The sequence below is a fragment of the Patiria miniata genome, unplaced genomic scaffold, assembly GCF_015706575.1.
Source record: "Patiria miniata isolate m_02_andy unplaced genomic scaffold, ASM1570657v1 HiC_scaffold_18, whole genome shotgun sequence".
NCBI classification, from domain to species: domain Eukaryota; kingdom Metazoa; phylum Echinodermata; class Asteroidea; order Valvatida; family Asterinidae; genus Patiria; species Patiria miniata.
The window spans coordinates 5,221,258-5,244,244 of record NW_024037056.1 but is presented as its reverse complement, the minus strand read 5'-3'; the positions used below and the strand labels follow the sequence as shown (position 1 = coordinate 5,244,244).

General features: G+C 37.6%; 1 protein-coding gene and 1 pseudogene across 1 annotated transcript; one reads left to right on the top strand and one right to left on the bottom strand.

The window, feature by feature from the left end:
• Nucleotides 1–927: 927 nt before the first annotated feature.
• On the bottom strand, nucleotides 928–20,117 carry LOC119724365. Its single transcript, XM_038195383.1, has 18 exons — nucleotides 19,825–20,117; nucleotides 16,484–16,618; nucleotides 13,997–14,323; nucleotides 13,233–13,335; nucleotides 12,500–12,717; nucleotides 11,794–11,916; nucleotides 11,482–11,646; nucleotides 11,033–11,169; nucleotides 9,975–10,083; nucleotides 9,526–9,603; nucleotides 8,993–9,173; nucleotides 7,852–7,941; nucleotides 7,400–7,474; nucleotides 7,106–7,163; nucleotides 6,394–6,456; nucleotides 5,310–5,494; nucleotides 4,618–4,796; nucleotides 928–3,542 (listed from the first exon to the last, which is right to left on the bottom strand). The coding sequence occupies exons 2-18, from the start codon at nucleotides 16,616–16,618 to the stop codon at nucleotides 3,129–3,131; spliced, it is 2,640 nt and encodes an 879-aa protein (XP_038051311.1). The 5' UTR covers nucleotides 19,825–20,117; the 3' UTR covers nucleotides 928–3,128.
• A 423-nt stretch (nucleotides 20,118–20,540) lies between these two features.
• The window catches only part of LOC119725044, a 20,332-nt pseudogene continuing 17,885 nt past the window's right edge, over nucleotides 20,541–22,987 (top strand).

Genomic DNA, 22,987 nt, shown 5'->3' with positions numbered 1-22,987 from the left:
GTCTCTGGTCAGCGCGCGCGTCGATTTTAAGCATGCGCGTCGATCTTTTTTTCCCAAAATGTTCCGCGGTAGCTCCAACAGCGCCCTCTATTTCCGCACCTCCTCAATTATTTTTACCAAAGAGCACCAAGGAATGGGAAATTGCACCAAGGCAAATGATCGAAAGCACCAAGGCAAATTATGGAGGACACCAATGTACATGAGGACACCAAAAAAGCAAAATAGTACCCACCTTGTCTGTACAATCGAAGCTTGAAGAAAGAAAAAAAAAGCAAAATAAAAAAAAAAGCCGCGTGGCCGCGTCAATTCCGGAACTTTGGTCTGACCAGAGACCGAATATTTTTTTTGGCCTTAGTTGCATTTTTTTTGTATGGAGGGGGGGGGGGGGGGGTTGACCCCCACGCCCCAGATCCGCCCCTGCTAAGCGCTTATCATAGGGCCTAATGGCCAAACTTTCTATACTTTGGCAAATAACGAACCATGAACGAACCAAGGCTCAGCCTGAAAGCGGGGAATGTTCAAATCATAATTAATTTATGTAGTCGATCGAGCTTCAATTCTAAATTTTCAACTGTAATTAAGTCAATAATTGTATCGTCTTTGTTGACAGAGTCGACTGGGGCACCATCGATTATCAGGGACGGGTACCTGTTCGTGCGCAAGATATACTTCAATTAATAAATGAGTTAACGGACCACATGATCAAGCTAGGCAAAATAAATGCCCAGTTGAATATCTCAAATCCAAATTTGTTGATGTTCGGTTGGTTTTGTTCGCAACATTTTCCGTCCCCTCGTTTTGTCAGTTTGTTTGCAGACAATAACAGTTTTGCACGAGTAGATACACTGATTTACGGGGAATCCTATAGTTACTGTTACGGACGCGATGACCTAATGAACTTTAAAAAACTAAGGCCATGTTCACCAGTATCACTTCATGCAGAGTAGTTTTATTCCATGTTATCTTCCACTATGCACGCACAAGAAGTAACTACAAGTAACCAATATACGGACATTAATGCTGGCCAAGTTGGCCAAACCCTGCGTTTGCTCAGAGTGTCCCAGGTTTTTGTTATAATTCTATAAAAGGATGACCTTATTTGTCTATTTAATATGCACTTTTTCATTTGATTTCACAAATAAAAAAAATGATAACAACTTCTACGTAATATTAAGTATTTGTCCTTAAATCTTTACATCACTAACCACCTGATTACGAGATTCACATTCACAGAACTATCTCAGAAATTCCGACATTTGTTTTCATATGAAGACCAAGCTTGATACCGAAGCAATGACAACTTATCAATCCAAATTCCTTATTGTTTGATACTTGTAAGCTGTTAACATTAAAGGCAGTACAATTATAAGAAATGAAGGCCAGGCATTGTTCACTTGAATTATGACATAAATAAGAGGTTAAGACACTTTAAGAATTTTAAGTCAATTATTATTTACATTTCGTATATAAAATAGCCGCACGGGTATATGCCTAACTTGCTAAAGAAATACTCCGTAAACGTTTAACATTATCATATTCACGTTGAGTAAATGAATATGTGAACATTGACCCAAATGTCTGTTAAAATGTTGTACATACAAGGTGAAAATGTACATGTACCCAATACATCAGCAACACACGTGTTCATGAACAGATTTCTCAAGAACAATTGTTTCTGTTTCATTATTAAATTTAATTGTAACACCTAGTCAGGATATAATGAATCACATATAGATAAGCAGAGGGATGAATTTGACATCTGAGAATAAATAGTTTTAATTGTTATAGTGAATTAACTTAAACAACGGAACATTTGGACATGCTTTATTTATCAAACAAAAATGCATTGTTTGTGAGAGTTTGCACATGCATGAGTGAAATGTTGACTTGGCTTATTGAAGGATTCCTGTTCAGCACGAATACACCTAATTCAATTGAAACAAAACATACTTGGTCTATATAAAAATGAACTTAATAATATTAAAATAGACTGCACATTTGCAGTCTTTCTGAAAGTACTTGTAGGTCTACTTTATAGGAAAGACAATGTTCAACTGATGATTTCAATCAAAATAACCCGTGTTTCCAAAACGTCCACAATGTATGGCTGCATTGCGCTAGTATTTATGGTTTCATGTAAAAGGCCTATTCATTTTTTTCAATGAATATTTGATATAAGAACATTGCATATTTGATATGAGAATATTCTGTGTGAAATTTCTTTTCATGAAAACATAAATCCTAGCACAATGCGGCCACAGATTTTGGAAGGATTGGATCAAGCTTTGCTAACATCTAATTTCTTCGTAAAAAATAGACAATCATAGTAAAGGGAAGGTTAACTTATACATGTATATACATGTACTTCAAAATACAAATCGAGGACGAGACAAAAAATCATCAAACCCAAAGGGAGCCCCATATTTTCAACAAAGCTCTGCATGTCGCACTTGTAAGGACATTGTACGTGTATACGCTACCTGTTAACAAAATATTCATCCAAATCATTCATGTACTAGGCCTATTCCCATTATACTTTTAGACATATACACGGTAAAAAAAACCCCAAAATTCCACGTATCACAATAAAGATTAATGTTGATGTTCAGCAAAACATACCATTACTGTGATCAATGGACAGCGAATTAAACCTGTTCTTATTTACAAAAAGGTCATACTGGACAGGTACAAAAATAGGGGGCATCATTATATATATACATATATATATCTTGCAGCATAGAAGGTAATTGTGTTTTCAAAGAAAGCAAGCATCGTTGAAGACATACTTTGGCCCTGACATACTGACCAATAAGAAAATGCTCTGTTTTCTGTAATGCGGGCTTGCATTAAACATATTTCTTGGCGACACAGTCTGCTATCAATGTTTGATCATTTTGATGCATAAGTAGATTAAAATGAGAATATTATATCAAGCAGTTTCAACGTAAATAACATAACGTAGCTAGGTCAAATTCTGTATTAGTTAATATGACTGATTTTGACAAGAATTTGGAATGTTGGCGTAAAGACTTCCAAAAGTGACCTTTAAAACCAAAAAACACAAACATAACAAAATCACAAAATCAACCAAATGGATGAGTTGTCAGTATATCAGCTCAGTTTAGAAATCAATCACTAACAGCTTCATCCTCACTTTCGTCAGATGAAGAATCTGAAGACAGTGGAGTCTCATCTGATGGTGAAAGTTCTGGAGAAATTGCTGAAAGTATGGTAGACCTGAAAAATGGGGTGCAAGATGATATGGGAATATAATTTGAAAAACACTTTTCCAGATTGAGGTGCAGCTGTTCTTGCTCTTGGATGGCATTCCCAACTAAAAACAGCAGGCCCTCAGCCCTATCAGCCTCAGCCGAGCGCAGATCTTTCACGAGTGCCACCAACTGGTTGTGTCGGTCTGACACTGATTGGAGAACTCGAGCCATTTCCTTCTCAACCAGTGCAGTCTCCTCCTTGGCCCGGTCACTCAAATTGATGAGATCGACAGCTCTTCGCCGTGTTGAGGAGGGAATGGGTGTGCTACCCTTTCAATCCAAGGAAAAAGAAATGGAAGAGGGGAATCAGTGATGCATTGATATGAATATTTTTGGGACACATGTCCATATATTATGCATGGCTCTGTGCATGTTTGAGAGCGACTAACATGACACATGTGTCAGCTCTCTGAACTTGGTAATATGCAGAATATGCATGACCAATTTCCATCTGAAAGAACACATTGAAGTGTAAAGAGTAGGGCCAGAGGAAAGTACTGGACAAAGTGGTTTCTGCAGATTAAAATTTTGTTAGTAGCAGGAGACAAGAATACCTCCCAAAAACTCAATCATTATACTTGCATAGTTTCCAAGTTTATTCAAAATGACAGAAATACTGTAACTGAAATTTGCTCATCACCAAGGCACACTGGCACAGGCAGTATTTATAGAGTTGGTTAGTATGCACACTTTTCAGTTAACTTTTCAGTTGGTTGAGACTTAAGTCCAACAGTTCACATGACAGCACTTTTCAGTTGACCTAACCAAAACGTCATAACCAATGACCTCATACACATGTATAACTCCTAGATGAAATCTGAACTCAAATGTCTCAGGTCATCTGAAGCCCTCCTTCACCCAACTATTATTGTCACCAAGTTTGGTTGAGCTTGAAGACAGACTTATTTTATGACAGCACTAAACAGTAAACAAAACCAAAATATAACACATACAGACACACCCATATTTGTAAACACCAGCAATCGCGGACCCCCATTGTCCCTTATCCTCATTCCTTTGTCTGTCCTGTAACTTTTAGCAACAGCTCTCATTGGTTTTGTACACGAATTTCAATCTTGCACTAACGGTCAATCGTGGACCCTTTATTTGTGTCCCTACTCTTTTGTCCCTAGTCCGTGATTGCCTGTGTTTACATACTCACGCACTAGGCATACAAACGCACAGAAGGAAGAAACGATCACAATATCACCCTTTTGGTTTAAAAAGCCAGGGGATAAAAATGAAAGAATCAAAATAACACAAAACAACACTTAACAAATTCAAAACCGAGGTAAATCAAACAGCAAACAATCAAACTAAACAAAGTACTAAAACCTCATTCTACCTGTTTTGTCACCGTCAAGTTTGTGTACAGCTGTGAAGTCAAGTCAATCACATCTTTGTGGGATGTTGACGACGGTGGTGTAGTGAAGTCACAGCTGTTGTAAGCAGATACCAGTTTCCTCAAAGCTTTGGAAGACTTCCGTATCTGCTTACTTAGTCTGGTGGCCACAGACTGTCCCTCTGTACAGCAATCAATGACATTTGGAAAAGTAATTCATGAAAGCCTTTCCAATCAAAGAATTAAGCTTGGGTCCCTGTTTGTGTCAAGCGATCGATCAAATAAGCTGTATGGTCGAAATCAATAACAACATTGATCTTTAAAGGGATATGATTACAGTCATGCTTTGACTCAACATGATTTAGTATGGTATTATCGGGTAACAATATGAAGCAGAATTGGAGTTTATCTACCAAGGCATGCAACTGGGAAACCACAAAAAAAGAGGAAATTCAAATTTTTCCCAGACTTTGTAAAGTGTTTTTGTATTTTCAATGGCACACATGGGAGGTCAAAAAAGAGGAAATCAGCTGATCAGCTGAAAAGGTGCATGCCTGTCTAACGAGTCACAGTGTCTAATGCACTTGCTCTAATCAATTATTTTAATTCTTAACTGTCTGTGAATGTTTGAATGAGGGCTTATAATTTTAGATATGTTTTGCGTTCATATGTAAACAATGTTATGAGTTCCATACCTGAATACTTTTTGGACATGTCCAAAAAAAAGGTGTACTCAACAGCATGTGACCACAGCTTTTGGATGAGTGCCACCTGCTGCTTTCCCTTCATCACTGCCAGGTGGGTTATGAAGGCAGGGTTGTCGTTGCACCAGCGCTGGATGCCATGCCTCTGCTCGAGGGTCTTCAGATCCTGATCTAACCTTGTTTGAAAACGACAATTGTTTTCTCAAAATTTATATAGTGTTATACTTTTCCCAAAAAGACAAATATTAGGATGTAATTTACCATCACAAGTGTGAGTAATATAAATGCCATTCTGAGTTGTGCAATAAACATTTCTAGAACAAACAAAAAAATAAGGTGACTGCATTTAAAGGGATTTTCCATGCCAATGTATTTTCACCAATACAGGTGGTTTGCATTTCCTCCACTTATTGTGTACTATGCCAACACACAAAATAAAAACAAAGAATTAAATTCCAGCAGGTATTTCTCAATAAATCTATATTTATCATAATAACATCTTGGGCCAAAAGGTACCTCAAACTTCAAATCAATTTGTATGATTTGATAACATGTATTGCCAGACAGCAAATACTCCATCTGTGTACTGCAGGTTAAACTACAAGTACATTTATACAAATTGTAGTCTAGTCAATCATGGAGGAGTCAGAACTCATGCACTATTAACATTTGACTATTAACATTCCAGTCCCTCAGGAATGCCCATGGCTAAAGCACTGTGCCCACAAGCCGGGACCATTCATTGCATGACCGCAAGCACCCTTTGTACTTGATGATCACTGCTGCCATTTTAGTTGGTAACCATCAACCTCCCTATATGCTGCATAATAAGTAAGGTTTGTCACTGCTCCTCTGAGAAAAACAATTGTAAGGCAAGATGGGCGGTGACGATCAGGTAACACTTTCAAGTACTAGAGTTCTGACTTTTTTTGTTCCTTCCTCCATGAATCATTCAAGTGTGATACTAAGACATGATAACGATGTATACTGGATGAACATTTTAATACAATAACCTAAGTAAGCATAAACTGAAAAACCCTCTCAACTAAATTAAGCAATGAACACTAAGACCTACTCTTGACATTGGCCAGCAAGCATTCCAGCCCTGGTGTCATCATCACACAGTGCCAGTTGTTCCCTATGTAACGAAATAAAAAAGGAACATGCTACAATTAACTAGAATGAATTTCGTTGACTTATTCCAAAAGTTAAGTTGCTCTTTTGTTATTATTTCCAACCTTGCCAAAGGCAGCAAAAAGTTGTAGGCGTGCATATGCATGAATGCATGTATGAACATGATCTGCCGACCACAACTTCAATTTTGATATAATAGGTGCAAATGAGAAGAATACGGAACTTGTAAATGTACAATAAAAGAAAAATGAACTGCTGTACGAAGGATACCAATAATTACATGTATAAAGGTCCACACAAATAGAGAAATAACAAGTAACATTCAAACACAAAGTCTTTGCTACTTGCAACTTGGGGATCTCATTTCTTTTCAAAATTCTACACCCGCCATACATGCAAGAACCACTTCATGTTACACGGCAGTAGTGTAGCTTGATAATTACTCTATTGATCACCACATGATGATTTATCTGCTGTTTAACTTCTTGACAAATTTTCTGAACATCCAAGCTACTTTCAAGTATGAGAGTGATGATTCGAATACTACAGACACTAAAGACATGTACTTTCTAATTTATAGTACTACTATTATAGCAGTCCCAAGCATGTACAAAGTACATCACTTGAAGATGTACATACAATACAACACTTACTTTCTCTGTTCATAATGCAGCAGTTTCTGCACATACTTTTCCTCCCATGGGACTTGACCTGCACAAGACAAAGAACAAATAGAGTCCAGACTACACAAAAACGTACTTTTAGTGAGGAAGCCAACATCCATGTTATTTTAAATTTAGTATACCTGATGGGTAACTTTGATGGCCCTTAAACTCTGTTAATGATGGCGATGTACATACATCTACATGTTTCTGTTTTGGGGGTTAAAAATAGAATATTAATCCACCAGAGAAATCTATGAATATGGTGATGACATAGATTGATACCTTTTGTGGATGACTTTGAGACATCGACTTGACACTTTTCTGCTTCCCTCCAATCCTTGATATCTTTAAGTGACACTGGAAAAGTAGAATACGATGTATGATCTTTATTTCAGGAAATTGAACAATTCTGCTAATTCAACCAAACAACTTCAGAAGGCATGTTATGGGGTAACTAAAGCAAGGCATTTGCATGTATCAATGCATTGCTAAAAATGATATTCTTCAGAACCCATTTCTTAAGTACCAGATTAAACACAAATCAAACTGGAGACTATGTGTATCACATAATTATATGTATTTATCTATATAATGTGAAAGGAAATTGACCAATCAACATTTTAGTTTTGTTTGTTGATAAGTGGTCATTTGCAATGTAATTCATGTCAATTATATATCTTCACACTCTTTTTAATTTTATTGTGTCAAGTGTAAGTTTCATAGACATAGATTACCTGCGCAGTCACTACATATTTCCTCAAGTGCTTTGCTAGAATCCTCTTTAACTCTAACTGCTCTGTCCATCAAAAGTACAAGGCTGCTGCCTAAATGTATATAAAAACAAAAAAAGAAACAAGTAATTGCTGATATTCTCAAGTTCAGTAAAAAGTTGTTGCAAACAATTCTCCTTGATTGTCAAATTTATCGGACGATGTCTAATCCCACGCTATTTTCCATAAGCACCTTTCTGATTTTTTCAAACATCTAATATGCATGACAGCGATAGCACATTTCCTTTTACTTGAACATTAAAGGGAATATACAACATTTGCAAACATCAAAAAACAAAAATACCAGATCATTATGGAATACCTTACTGGACTGACAGTCCTGACATTTTCAAGAAAAGTTGACATTTTCAAGAAAAGTTGTATTTTTGGATCAATTTCCAACACTGATCTGCCGACCGGCGCCTTTTTTTCAAATACTGCCCCCAATTTACCATATTTAGTTAGTTTGAATTTTGTTTGCAATCAATTTCACATCTTTGAATAGGTACAAGCCTTCTACACTGGTTCCCTGACCTTACAATTCCTTGGCATCTGTAAATTGCTTCATTTCAATTCAAGTTCAGGGAACCAGACTACAAGAACGTAATTTTTTTTAAGAACGTAACTTTTTTTTCTTGGTTTTCCTAGAATCTACGAACACAAAACTTCAAGCAAGTCAGTATAACAATATTTGCTGTAAAATATTAATCTCCCAAATCCATCAATTTCTGAAAATTATGTTGTATTTTCCCTTCATATAGGCAATGCATTCCCTGATTCCATAGAATTATGTAAAGCCTCTGTGTGCATTTTGAATGAACCGACAGGGTTAACACGAATCTCATCATCAATACAACACAAACCATTGTGAGAGATGTGAAAAATATCAGTAGTTGGCATGAATATTTTTTTTTGCAAACCATTGACCTATTCAAACAGCTGCCAGGCATCGAAATTGAAAATCATGTATGTGCAAAACAACTATATGTTAAAAAAAATTAGAAACCCTACTCCACGTATTGATTCAAGCTATATGATCAAAACTTTAAAGGTGAAGATATTGGTAATTTTGGATGATGCAGTTGATCCAAAACTGTTCTCATACCAATGTCAGCTCTTTTCCGACGGCTGTAATGCAGAAGAGCATCTGTAAGAAGGTCTTCTCTATGGGCTGGTGTCATCTCCTTGGTTATAGATGAGAAGCGCCTTAAGTAGGACCAGAGCCTCTCCATCACCTCCCCATCTGTCAGCCCGTAACCGCAGCGCCATCTGGTGCTGTATGCCACCTGTAGGGAGATTGATGGAATGATGAAAAATATCAAAACCATAACTTGTTATCTACATGATTGTAGAATAAAATACATCAAATTATTAGCTCTTCAAAGAACAAACTTGAACAACAAATTAACTACTGTTAATTAATCAACTACTGATCTTAAATCACGAACACATCTAACTATAATGGTGATAATAGTACATGTACTTGGAAAAAATATGACAACATTTCACAATCAATTTTAATTGCAACAAAAAGTTACCATGCACTAATCAAGGAGTATAACATATTTTTTCCCCGATTACTATGCTGTTGAGCATCACTGTTGCAAACAATGACTAAATCATCATTGGGATTCATACCTGGCAAGCCATTTTGTGCCCATAGGCATGGAACACAGGGAGTGCCATATCCAGCTCAAGCTTCTTGTCCTTTTTTTTCTACAAAAGCAAAGACAAACTCAAGCAAATAAACTTTGTGACAAATCAAGGGAGTTACATAAAAACTTTTAGTGTACACACACGTGGGATATGAAATGGTTTGTTACCTGTAACATGATGCACATTGTTCATTACCCAGGCATGAAACTGGGAATTTGGAAAAAATTAGGAATTTCCAAACCACATAAGACTTTATAAAGTATTTTTCAATTTAAAAAGGCACTCACGAGATGCAAAAAAACCCCAAGTAAATCAGTAGATACGAGAAAAACATGCATGCCTGATTACAATTTTTCACAAACCTAACGAGCAGACAACAGTAAAAATAAAACAAATCGGACAATTAGTTTAAAGTATAGTTAAAAACACACCTTGAAGTGGGCAGTGAGCGTACAGGCAATATCATAGATGACATGAAGCTTGACGGATGGTTGTGCTTTCTCCAGTATGCAGTCTATGGTGAAAGCTGCATATGCGAGTCTAGAAATCAGAATGATAAACAAAATGGGAATGGTAATGATTTTCAACTTGAAGGCCGAAGAACTGTCAGAGTAACAATGGCGATGAAAGTGAATACTACAACACAAAACATGCAAACAGTTTAATGCAAATATATAAAAAAATACTGCAAGTGGAACATGCGCGATCCCCCCCCCCCCCCCCCCCCAGCATGCTGGGAGCATTTATACAGACAGTTATTAAGCACACTTTTCGACAATGACCTCATTTGATTCGATTGGGCAGTTTCACAATGTCAAGTAGAAATTAAATTTGCAACTTTTCAAAGTGCATCGTTTTTCATAAACCATTGCCAATATTTTACAATTTACAGTCTTTAGTAGAAAGCAGGGTATCAAAATATAGCTTACAACATTCCTAAAGGTCTATACAAATGACAGTATCATATACAGATCAGATTTAAAATTGTAAACCCTCCAACGAGTGTGGACTATCTTTTTTGCGGTGTTTATAGCATATTCGGTAATATAACTAATGAAGAACACTTGCACTTCACGTAGTTGTAACTGTTATGACCATATAAAACATTGGGAATTTATGTACCACAGTGTAACATTTTGAAGTGTGAGATTAATTTTTGCTGTTATAGGAAAGACAAAATTGTCATCTTTGGCGTAGTACTTAACCTGAAATGCAATATCACAGTAGCCTATCTTGCCTCCTGTTTGGTTCTTTATCTCCGGAAACCACGGTCCTTTCCCTCTCGTTAGAAATTAAGAAATTTAAAGATGTCTGCATGCACACCGTTTTTTAGGGTCACGTTGTCATTGTACAAATGAAACTAAGAATTCAAACATGTGAAAATGTAGAGTAACTTAGCATTACTTCACTTGGCATGAAAACTTTGATTAGAGAAAACATATCAGTAGCATGTAAGATGTTACATGTTGCTATTTGAATCTACACATACCGTTCTCCATGACGCAGGTTGAGAAATGACAGGGGAAAACCATGCCGACACGACGCTCCAAAGACACCTGTTGTGTCCAGTTTTTTGGTTTTGTTTTTGGCACGAAGAACGTCGCCGGCTTGGAAGTTGCTGCAGTCCTGCAAGGAGATGCAGATGATGTGGTTTATTAAGGAAAAATGATTATTTTCCATGGGAAACAAATAGTTGTAATTGAAAAAGGTACATATCTTGCACACAATATAAAGAGATTGAAAAGATTCTGCACATGGTGTTACTGCAAACTCTCACTGGTTTACACTACTGCTATGCAAGGCTTCAAATCTTACTAACATTGAAGTAACTTACTTGTCATGCTTGTGGTAAGTACTTAATTTTGGAAAACAAGTCATGTTGACATACCCCGACTGTTAGTAATACGTGCATCTGGAACTGGAATTCTGTAAACTCACATTAGAAATATTGTGGTCATCGTACACGTTTACAAAGTGGTCTACGTCCTCCTGCGGGGCAAACAGGAGGGACTTGTGTTTTGCATCGGTGTAGCTCACGCCTGAGCTTCGCTTCCTAACAAGACCGAAGTTGGCGTCTAGACTAACAAACAAGTCACCATTTTCCTGCAGAAAAACAGTACATAACCAAACATTAGAAATTAAAGGAGAAAAAGGACTGAAGTTAACCAACTAAACATAATCAGCAACAAACCCAAACTATTTCTATTAAAAACAAAAAGTACTTTATATCAAAAGATGCAGTGGGTATACCTTTGGACAAGCTGGGCACTTAATGTCTTCATCCAGCACTGCATTTAGGTTGTGGCACCGGTAACGAAAATACCGGTACTCCTCAAAGCATTCACTGACCAAGTTGAGATACAATAAATTGACCTGCGAAAAGAATTAAACACCTTACATTTTTTTCATTAACCGTTTAGATTCACTGATGAAAATGGAACCCTCCCTCTTTGTCACTGACAATTTGGAAAGAATTACTCTACACATCCAAATACACATTTATCAGGTTTTAACAGTGACACTGGCCTCATACATGCATTGGTAGGCTGTGGTAGTATTGTTAACTGAGGGTACCACGCTTGATTGACATATGATAGATGTGGTGGGTCAGCACTGGTGAGTGACCGAGGCATCGCTACACATTTATGCTTACCTACATACATCAAAACACTTCATATTGGGCTTTGACTGTTATACACTTTAATCTATAGGGGGTAAAAGCTACGGGACAGGTAGTGGTTGGGTTTTTGGCAGTTTGTGAGAGTTATGACAAAGGCAGGTTGAAATTTGTGTACCCTAACACAACTCTATGGGAAAAGAGGGGGACAATCTAAAGAATGTCTCCACTATCAAAACAACTCATTGTGGCCAAAGCCCTACATGTATATGAAACTTTATGCAGTGTACTCCAGGTCCAATGTTTTCATTATCGGCCCAACATAGGGAGCACACATACCTCATGCAATGGAAGTCCGTTTCTACAGCCCAAGGATTGGCATGCACCTTTCAGTGACATATGCCCCTCTAGAAGGAGGAAATGCAGTAGGTTCATCAAATCCATGTGAAAAGCTACCCGTGGTTGGTCTGGTGAGGCTGGCCATAAGTTTAACCGGACTAAAGAAGCACATTCTTCCTCACATGAGCATGTAACTAGCCAGCAGTTGTGAAGTCGTCCTGAAACATGAGCAAAATACCAAACAAAATAAAAAAAAGTTCTTGAGGGCATTTGCTGAGATTCAGCTGTTAGGGTCATACAAATGGAGATCTCAAATGGAGTTCTCAAATGGAGTTCTCAAATATTGTAATCACATTCATTACGATAACACACATGGTTAATGCAAAATACACAAAGATGTAAGAATTGTGTATGTACATGTATAAAGGGGATACATGTATGCGAACTGCTTCTTTTATTATACCTGAATTTGGTCGATGAATGTTTTCAGAAACAGTATTCTTGTTTGGGACACACAATTTACACATGTAAGTGCAGTGTTGAAAGAAAAAGTTCCCTGCCAAATGTGTCAGAAGGTGAACTCTCAATGCTCTTGCAACGCAAGTGCATGAAGAAAATATTTGCCAATGATTTGTTTTAATTTTCAGTCATATGTGAGACTCTCAATAAAAAACACACAAACATGTTAAAAAAGAAAAGCCACAAATGGAGACAAAAACCACTTGAGTTGTACCTTTTTCATCAAACACCTGGATTGTCTTGCGGGAACGACTGTCACAGTCATGGTCCACTCTCCGCAGGTAAGGTTTGAGAGGAAAAGGTTGCAAAATTCCATCCTGGTAAGAGAGGGCATTGTATGTACATCACATTGATGACTAAAATATCACTCAATGATATGAAATTTACAAAAGTTTGTATAGAGGTTTTAACATACCGGTACCAACACATATTCTGTCACGTTTGTTTATGGTGTAAATCAAGGATTTTGTTTTGTTCCTCTCCCTTTCCTTTGTTTGTACGAACTTTTCTGCAACAGCTCTCATTGGTTTTGTACACATTTTCCACATTTCTATCGTTCCCCTTCCCTTTTCCTTTATTTATACACCAATTTTTTTGCAACTGCTCTCGTTGGGTTTGTACACGTTTTCTAATCGACGTTGTCCTCCATTTGGTTCCTGTTGTCCTCGATTCATTGATGATGTTGAACTTGTGTCCTTGATTTACACCATAAACACACACACCCACACAACATCAGGACTGCTTTAAGAGTTGAAGTAAAATGAAATATACTGACATGAAGCATTATATACTTTACGGAGGCAAAGATGAGCGGAAATAAAATGCATCATGCATCACCGAGGTAGGCTAGTTTACTACATGTATGTACATGTACATCAGGTTCAATTTATAACAGTCAATATTTGTTTCATAACAACTGTCCCATAGATTCTGCTTGATTTTAATTTACATTTGCACTATCACAGAGATAAGAATTACCAAAATCAACTGCGGCTTGTGGAGATGATTGCTATCTTCATGGTAGCTCATTGTGCAGTCAATGCAGCGGACGACTTGTGGGCCACAGTCAAGACACAGTACTCTGTCTCCCTCATCTGTCCCACAGGAGCAACATGGAAGATGAGGAGCACTGCTCTCAAAGAAGGCATTCTCTAATAAGAGCCTCTTGCCTACCCATGCATTGCACTGCTTTATTTTCTTCGCAGCATATTTCCTCGTGTTTACAGCCTCTTCCTCCACATTCACAGAAAAGGTGGAAGAGGTACAGGGAGCAACACTTATTTCATGTTGGATTTCCTGAGGCTTCTGAATCAAGGTGGTGTAGAGAAAAAGAAAAAAAACAAGTCAGGTGTGTTTACAAACACAAATGCCCCGCAACCGTGACTGTTTCCATGACATAACACCACTCTAACATCAAATTACATGTACCTTGGTCAAATGGAACGTTCATTGACAGCATTAGTGTCTTCTGTAGGTTTTATATGAATTAATCCCTAATCCCTATGATCTCAGAATAAATACAAGATTTCTATTGTTTTAGCCACTGTGACCTTGACCCTTGACCTTTCGACCCCCAATGCGATAGGCTCCTTAGGATTGCCAAGGACAATCCACAAACCAAATTTGAAGTTCATATGTAAAGTATATCTCAAGTTATCGCGCTGACAAAATTTCTTTTGTTTTTGCCACTGTGACCTTGACCCTTGACCTTTTGGCCCCAAATGCAAAAGGCTTCTTAGGATTGCCAAGGACAATCCACAAACCAAATTTGAAGTTCATATGTAAAGTATATCTCAAGTTATCGCGCTGACAAAATTTCTATTGTTTCAGCCACTGTGACCTTGACCCTTGACCTTTCGGCCCCAAATGCAATAGGCTTCTTAGGATTACCAAGAACAATACACAAACCAAATTTGAAGTTCATATGTAAAGTATTTCTCAAGTTATCGCGCTGACAAAATTTCTTTTGTTTTAGTCACTGTGACCTTGACCCTTGACCTTTTGGCCCGTAATGTAAAAGGCTTCTTAGAATTGCCAAGGACAATCCACAAACCAAATTTGAAGTTCATATGTTAAGTATTTCTCAAGTTATCGCGCTGACAAAATTTCTATTGTTTCAGCCACTGTGACCTTGACCCTTGACCTTTCGGCCCCAAATGCAAAAGGCTTCTTAGGATTACCAAGGACAATCCACAAACCAAATTTGAAGTTCATATGTTAAGTATTTCTCAAGTTATCGCGCTGACAAGATTTGTCCGGACACACACACCCACCCACCCACACACCCACCCACCCACCCACCCACACACCCACCCACCCACCCACCCACCCACGGAAGGACAAGGCGGAAACAGTATGCCCCTTCGGCTTCGCCGCGGGGCATAAAAATTGTACAGCTCAATGCTATTATTTAATCATTTTCAGCTACCTGTACAAAAAAAAACAAGGAACAATGTGAACATGGTTCAGTACTCAGTATGTAGAAGTACATTACGACTAAATACACAACCTCAATTATTCATGTTTATACAACACCTGAATAAATCCCCGTCATCTGATTGGTGAATTGTAGATCACGTGACATATTATTATGCGGTATAATGTACGGTGCGACCATGCGTTATACCCATGTGTTATACCGTTTCACTTTGCGCATGCGCAGTAAGGACGAATGCCTTCGACTGGCGGCGCTATACACATAGCTACTTTGCGTAAACAAACAAAATGGCAGGCGATTGTAGTACAGGGTTTATGCTCCTTACCGATGAAGAAATAACAGATCTTGTAACTAACTCAGATGCTCCCAGTACAAAAAGACAGATTCAGTATGCTGTCCGACGATTGGAAGGTGTTGTATAAAACAAATAACGAATGTTTTACGTTCGTGCGATGGAAAGAATAATTTCATTCGGTGACAGATTGAATGTTCTATTCCACGAGGCGAACATTCAATCTGTCACCTCATGAAATTATTCTTACCATCGCACTCACAAACATTCGTTATTTGTATAATACAGTACATGTATAACGCTACCTTAACAAACATGATGGGGTCCATAAAAAATGTTCCCTAAATAGTCGTTTGTTGTATTGATTGTGCATTATAATAGAAATAACTACTTCGAAACTCGAAGTGGACGTTTCACTCTTTTGCCAAGGTACATTGTACATGGGTATGAATCCTGACGGGAACATTGTGTTTCCACGCTTGGGCAAGACACTTTACTGTGATTACCTCCCTCCACCCAGGAGTATAAATGGGTACATGTACCTGTGAAGGTAGAGACCAAATTGCACTGATCTCAAGCTGCTGCAGAAAAATAGTCTCATTCATGATGAACAGGGGTAATAATTATGATGCGCATTTCAGCATATCACGTGAAATTTGTGCAATACAAATGCAACATGTACATAACATTATACTACATTATTATTCTTAGTTTTCATAACTATTTTAAAAAGTACCTGTTGGGTATCTGAGGGCCCTGATGAAAAAAGGTCCTTCAGGGGTACATCCTTCCGCTTAAATCTTCCTCCCTTTGATGACCGAGAGAGAACAGTGACTTTGTGCTTAAAAACGTTTGGCCGATATTTAGGCATCTGGCAAACAAAATGAGAACATTTCAAACCATATTACCAAAAGTGACATTTACATGTACCTTGGCCCTTATTGAACCAGAGTTTATGTTTACAGGGATAACAGGGCCTACAACATTTGTAAACATCACAAAACAAAACTACCAAAATCTAACAAAATATAATTACTGGACATGCTATTTTTTGCTAAAATGCTATTTTTTTAATCAATTTCCAACACTAGTCAGCCGACCAGCATTGCACTGCTTTATTTTCTTCGCAGTATATTTCCTTGTGTTTACAGCCTCTTCCTCCACATTCACAGAAAAGGTGGAAGAGTTTTTTTTCTCAAATACTCCTCCCAATTTATCATATTTACATGTAGTTAATCCGCTCTTTCTTTGCAATCGATCACACACCTGTGAACGGGTACAAGATACCGTAGCTAGACCAATTCCCTGATGTCCTTACAATTCTCTGACGTATATAAATTGCTCCGTTTTATCTTAAGTGGGGTCAGGGAACCAGACTACAAAAAACATGATCGTTTTTCTTGGTTTTCCGGCATCTGCGAAACCAAAATGTTAATCAAGCTGGAACTGCACAACCATCTTTTCAGTGCTCAAAACATGGATCCAGAACTATCCATATTTCAGATAAAATAAATTTCCATCACAACTTTTACATGTAAGTTATTTTAGTCATTTACATTTAGTTGCAAATGTCGGCAAAAGCTTTGCTAGTAACATGTTTACCACCACTATGCCGCACTTCATCAAAACTTTCCACCAATAGCCTAGCAGTTGCACACAACTAAAAGGCATTGCTGAACGATTTTTTTACAGACAACACACGTACATGTACATGTACATGTACGTTCAAGCAGACATATGACATAAGATATGCTGGCATGTGTTGAAGCCTCGTACATGTACTTAGTCTGATGAACATTGTTGAATACATGTGTATGCATGTTGAGCTCACTACCTTTACATGTATGTCACATGATATCATAGGAGAGATATCATAGGAGAGCACCGAGACGCTCACTGTGATAGCAGTTCGTGGCTGATGCTGTGATAGCGGTTTGTGTGTGGTAGCGATTGGTCAGGAGATGGTGCCCTCTATCCGTGATGATTCATGGTTTTGAGTTGATTACACATTGGTTGAATAAAAACACAAGGAGCGTCTCGACCCAAGAATACCAAATACCGTATGGACAGATAATGGCAAACGCCTTGACTAAGGCTACTTTTACCCTGGACTGACTACATGTACACGCAGGCAACTTTCATATGATCGTACAAAAAAACAAAACAAAAAAAAACACATTACCTAGTCCCTACCTACATGTACATTGTGTACCTAACCTAATTTCAAATGCCATGTTATAGGAAGCAGAACTCTTGTTTTGTATTTTTTGACAAATATCATCCGAAGGCCAAAAAAAAAAGTCTCCGGTTTCTGGTATGGAGCTTGTCCAAAATGTGGTGCGGCAACGCGGCTTTTTTTTTACCGGACTTTTTTGCTTCAAATGTCAGCTGATGACTGCAAATGGTGCCCGACTAAACTTAGTGAAAATATATGGGAGTCCAGAGAGGCCACATAAAGCTTATTCTCGATCATAACCCCATCTAAAAACACGTTAAAATTGTGCAGCAGCAGGATTCCAGTCAAACCAGTGAGTTTGGCGGTTTCAGACATCATCTTTCATTGGAAAAAACTTTTTCATTTTGCCGACGCGCATGGCTACGGCGACACGCGCATACCAGAAACCGGAGACTTTTTTTTTTGGCCTAATCAAGCTAATCACCGATTTAAAAGTCAGATTTAGAATAGGAAACACCAGCTCCAATTGATACTATGATTGTGACATAGAGTTGGGGTAGTTATTTTCAGAGCCATGTCAAAACATGTCATAAGCCGTGAAAAAAAAATGGCCCTACCTGCCACCTAAACTGTTGTTTTCCCTAGCCCTCGTCTACCCCTGGTAGTTTCTACATCTACATCTAAGTAAATACTGGACAGGACCAACATAATGGCAATAGGTATCTTTGTCCAGACATTACCCTACTAAGACTTAGAGGGGTATTTTCGACTGGGGAAAAATGTGACCACTTGCTATTCACAAACCTTGGGTCTGACCATGGAGGAAGGAACACATTTTTGGGTTAATTAGGCCCCCTATATGCTGTGATAAATAAGTGCATGGTCATGTTAACGGTGATTGTGAAGTGTAGGGCCTGGTTCCTATAAGGGAACAAAATCCACTTTAAAATTATTGGACCTACCAAACTAGTCAGCTAGTTGGCGATATTCTCAATAAACAATACTAAATTCTACCCCAAGAATCTGTTCAAAATTGCCAAATGGGTGTCATTAGGATTGAGAAAAGTCTGCTTTTGATTGTAAAGGTGATTTTTGAGCAATAAAAAATATTTTTGACTCTAATTTGAACAAAACAAAACAGGGGCCTACACTTCACGATCGCGATAAAGTAGGCCTCATATTAACAGTTTAAATCTCACTCCCTCAGTTCCTCAGTTACACACACACTAGGCAGTGATGACGATGTTTTTCCTTATCTGGTCGATTTCTTCACAGGCTTTACCAATAAGTGGGGGTGGGGAGGTAGCCCCATAAAAATGGCCTATTTACTGGACTGCCTCTGTAAACAAAGTCCACACATCCACATGCACAAAAACATGTCGCACTTTGCCAAATTTTGATTTTCACATTTAGGCTTAGTTTGTAGGTTTTTTTTGCTTTAGAAGCATTCTCACCCTCTTTATAGGTTAATCAGAAAGTGCTGCATTTTTTAGATGTCTAATTTTTGTGAACTTTCATGTTGAAATTGTGATACGCAAACGTTTGCAAATGTATCTGGAAATTTCACGAAAAGTAGACATCTGAAAAAAGGCAGCACTTTTTGATTAGCCTACATGTATATTAAAGAGGGTGAGTATGCTTCTAAACGTGCTAAAGCAAAAAAAACCTACAAACTAAGCCTAAATAAATGTGAAAATCAAAATTTGGCAAAGTGCGACACGTTTTTGTACATGTGGATGTGTGGCCTATGTTTACGGAGGCAGTCCAGTAAATAGGCCACATGTGGTTTATTTTTCTCAATCATGTGTTGTCAATCGGTGACTGAAATGGACCAAACGAAACAAAACAAACATAGGTTGACATCAGAAGTCATGAGACACGATCAAACACCCACCACTCACCTTCACTGTACTTGTAGCTCACTAGTGATGTACTAGGACGTTGAAAAAAGTCGATGTATTTCGTACGATTTGCTCGGATTAGCTCGTAGTACAGTAGCCATCTTGAAAAGCGCCACCGATCGACAGTTTTCCTCGCATACAATGTATGCATTAACTCGAGCCCTGCACGCAATATGCACGCGCCTCGTTTATTATCGTGTCCCTTTGTATTACATGATACGGTAATATATAACGGTCATGTTTATAACCTGGCGTATTACGTCCACAAGCCTCACTTATTAACAACGGTGGCTAGTTGAATCGGGTGCCTATACACACATCCTATACTAAACATTTGTAATCATTTCTATAAAAGCATTACATAGCTCGAAAAATTCCAGACAGTGCCAAATTTTAGGTAATATTTTTGAAAACATGCATAATTCAGTCATCGTCTGATATTTTGTTCTTAGTAAAAGTGCATCATTAATGAGCTAGATGTATGATTAACATGCTATAAGTGACTTCAAATTATCGTTGCTCTGTAGAATTACTGAAATTAAAACGCAAAGTCTGTACTTCACATCAAATAGACCTCTGTCAATTAATGGTTTTGCCCAGCCCGCTGGTCATGTGATCATAGCTTGATCACGCCACTCCTCAGTCTGTGACGCAGTTCACTGATGGCTGGCTATTCAGTAGGATGCCATCATAGAGCTGAATAATTATACAGCTCTATGGATGCCATCGATCTTGACCGGACCAAGTATGAATACATTTGTACTTTCCAGAGGAATATTTACCTGTTCCCTAACGAAGGCAAGGTTTCCTCACCTTGTTTTCATATAAACGGGGCGGGCGATTTGCTGGTACACTCAAATATAGGTAAGTAACTACAGTGAATATGTGCATATGCAGCCTTTTTGTAGCAGGGAAGTTAGGTTGGGTTTATTAATACCCAATTGAGAGATACAAGGAAACATATAGTTAGACAGCTTTATTAAAAACCATCATGGCGGCGAACAAAATTAATTACCACGAAAATACAATACGATACTATTCCCATTTTGATTCCTAAAAAGAACCTTCAAAAAACTTTAAAAGCGTAATAATTAAAATATGATATTAAAAGGTTAGTTTATTAATTATCAAGATTGCACTGAGGAATAAAATAAAATGGTTCGTCACAATTCCACAGAAAAGGATATCAAAATGTTTAAGGTATCGCAATCTCAATATTTATATTCGTTTATGAACTTATAATTATATATGATTCAGTTTATCAAATAAGTACATGTATGTACATTAACTTGTTATTTAATTAATAAAATGTTAGGTAGCAATTAATGCATGAACTGCTTTAATTACATGAAAAGATTAAAAAAAATATATATATAAAATTGATTGTCAATATTATCAAGGTATGCCATATCCCAATTCTGTTTATCAACAATCAACAAAAAAATTCATATAATTATTATCATTTTCTATACCCGAATGAATCAGTTTACAGATCAACAAGTTTACACTATTGATCAGTTATATAAAATAAGGTATGGAATTGTATATGTAACTGTTTGTCCGGTACTATTTTGGGAGAATAACCTCTATTCATGATTGCAAGTACAATAATTAATGGGTCAAAGGGCCAGCATGCTTGCTAATTATTAGAATATCCCTCGACACAGTGCCAGGGACGCATTAATTTACATGAATCGATCGAGCAAATAATTTTTATCATGACTGGCTTCCCGTATGGAAACTGTCCTGGGACATTATTTCGAAAGCCCCTTCCGCGAAAAAGAATACTTTAGCTTACACGAAAGCATCCCTGGCAGTGATCTTTATGTAGGCAGATTTATCAGCCTAGTATAATCCAGAAAGCAAAAACTATTATAAACAAGGTGATCACGAAATAAATATTCCATCAAAGCTGATTTACAAAAGCCCCCGAAGGTTTGTTTCTGATAGAGGTTGGTACTCCATTCCACAATATAGTTCTAGCGTAAAAAAAAGAAAATGACAAATGCAGTGTTGTGTAAACCCTTTACACAAAGAAAAGGCACGAGGAATGTGGTTCAAGTCATTATATGCACTTAATACAATTCTATCCAGTTTAACTATGGCACGAATTTGGAGTTTACTGAGTAGTGGGGCAGAATGTTAATTGTATTTCGAGAAAGTAATAGCTCGGACTGCCATTGTTTTTGTTTAATAATGACACTCTCTGTTTAAGTAAGTATGGAATATGCCATCCAATTCTTCAAGACCATAATTAATGTGGGGTCACTACAGGTTACACAAGATAATCAGTGTGATAATATGCCATAAGTTATGTAAAATCCCAACTTTTCTCGAAATTTGTGTTCACATAATCAAAGTGCGTATCCCAGTTAATAATAAGGGTGTCAATAATCAATCCTACAAATGAAACGAGATTTAACGCCCTAATAAAACTGCAATTAAGAACCCTTTACCTTTGTCTGAAACGTACTCATGCGTACCTTTAAAGTATACTCGTGTTTTGTGGGGTGGCACCCCCAAAAAGATTTCAAATAGAATTAATATTTTTTAGCTTTACATTAGTAGACCCTCCAGTAGACCCGTGGCAGTATAGAGTGCAGTGCCCGTATAACAGCGTGCCATATCTACACCTTACCGTTGCGTGATCCTCCCCTTAAAAAAATGATTTGGTACACGGTACCCTGTGAATAAAAGGGAACACATGTGAATAATAGGGAACAAAAGATTGTATACGTCTCCACAGCTCAATTTCTATAGGTGAATACGTCTCCACAAGGTTATCACGAAAAGATATATGGATTTTACTCAAAAACTAGGGATTGCAAGGTTAATTTCCAGTAATTTCCAATTAATTCTGGTAAAAATAGGAGCATTTTGAGACAAAACTTGCAAACTCTAACATTTTAGTACACGAGACAAAGAAATGACTCCCAAAGGATACAAATTCCAGTAGGTGTGTACTGAGAAGTGATGTCATGATGATGTGTATGCAGGTGTATTTTAGGCTTATATGTATAATCATATGTCAGATTTGGGGGATATGTTATAGATGAAAATTGAGGTAATGTCATGATGACAATCTCACAAGTCATTTCTATATCTACAGAAACGATTTGCCCGATTTGGTTGTAACTTTGACTGTGTTGCAGACGTTATTTAA

Bases quoted from the DNA above. Each gene is read 5' to 3' on its own strand.
- LOC119724365 (XM_038195383.1), bottom strand. From the start codon at position 16,618: ATGCCTAAATATCGGCCAAACGTTTTTAAGCACAAAGTCACTGTTCTC. The intron at 11,917-12,499 runs GTATGTGTGCTC...TTCTTTTCGCAG, and splicing joins ACGGACTTCCATTGCATGAG to GTCAATTTATTGTATCTCAA. The intron at 3,543-4,617 runs GTAGAATGAGGT...TTGGATTGAAAG, and splicing joins ACTTGACGGTGACAAAACAG to GGTAGCACACCCATTCCCTC.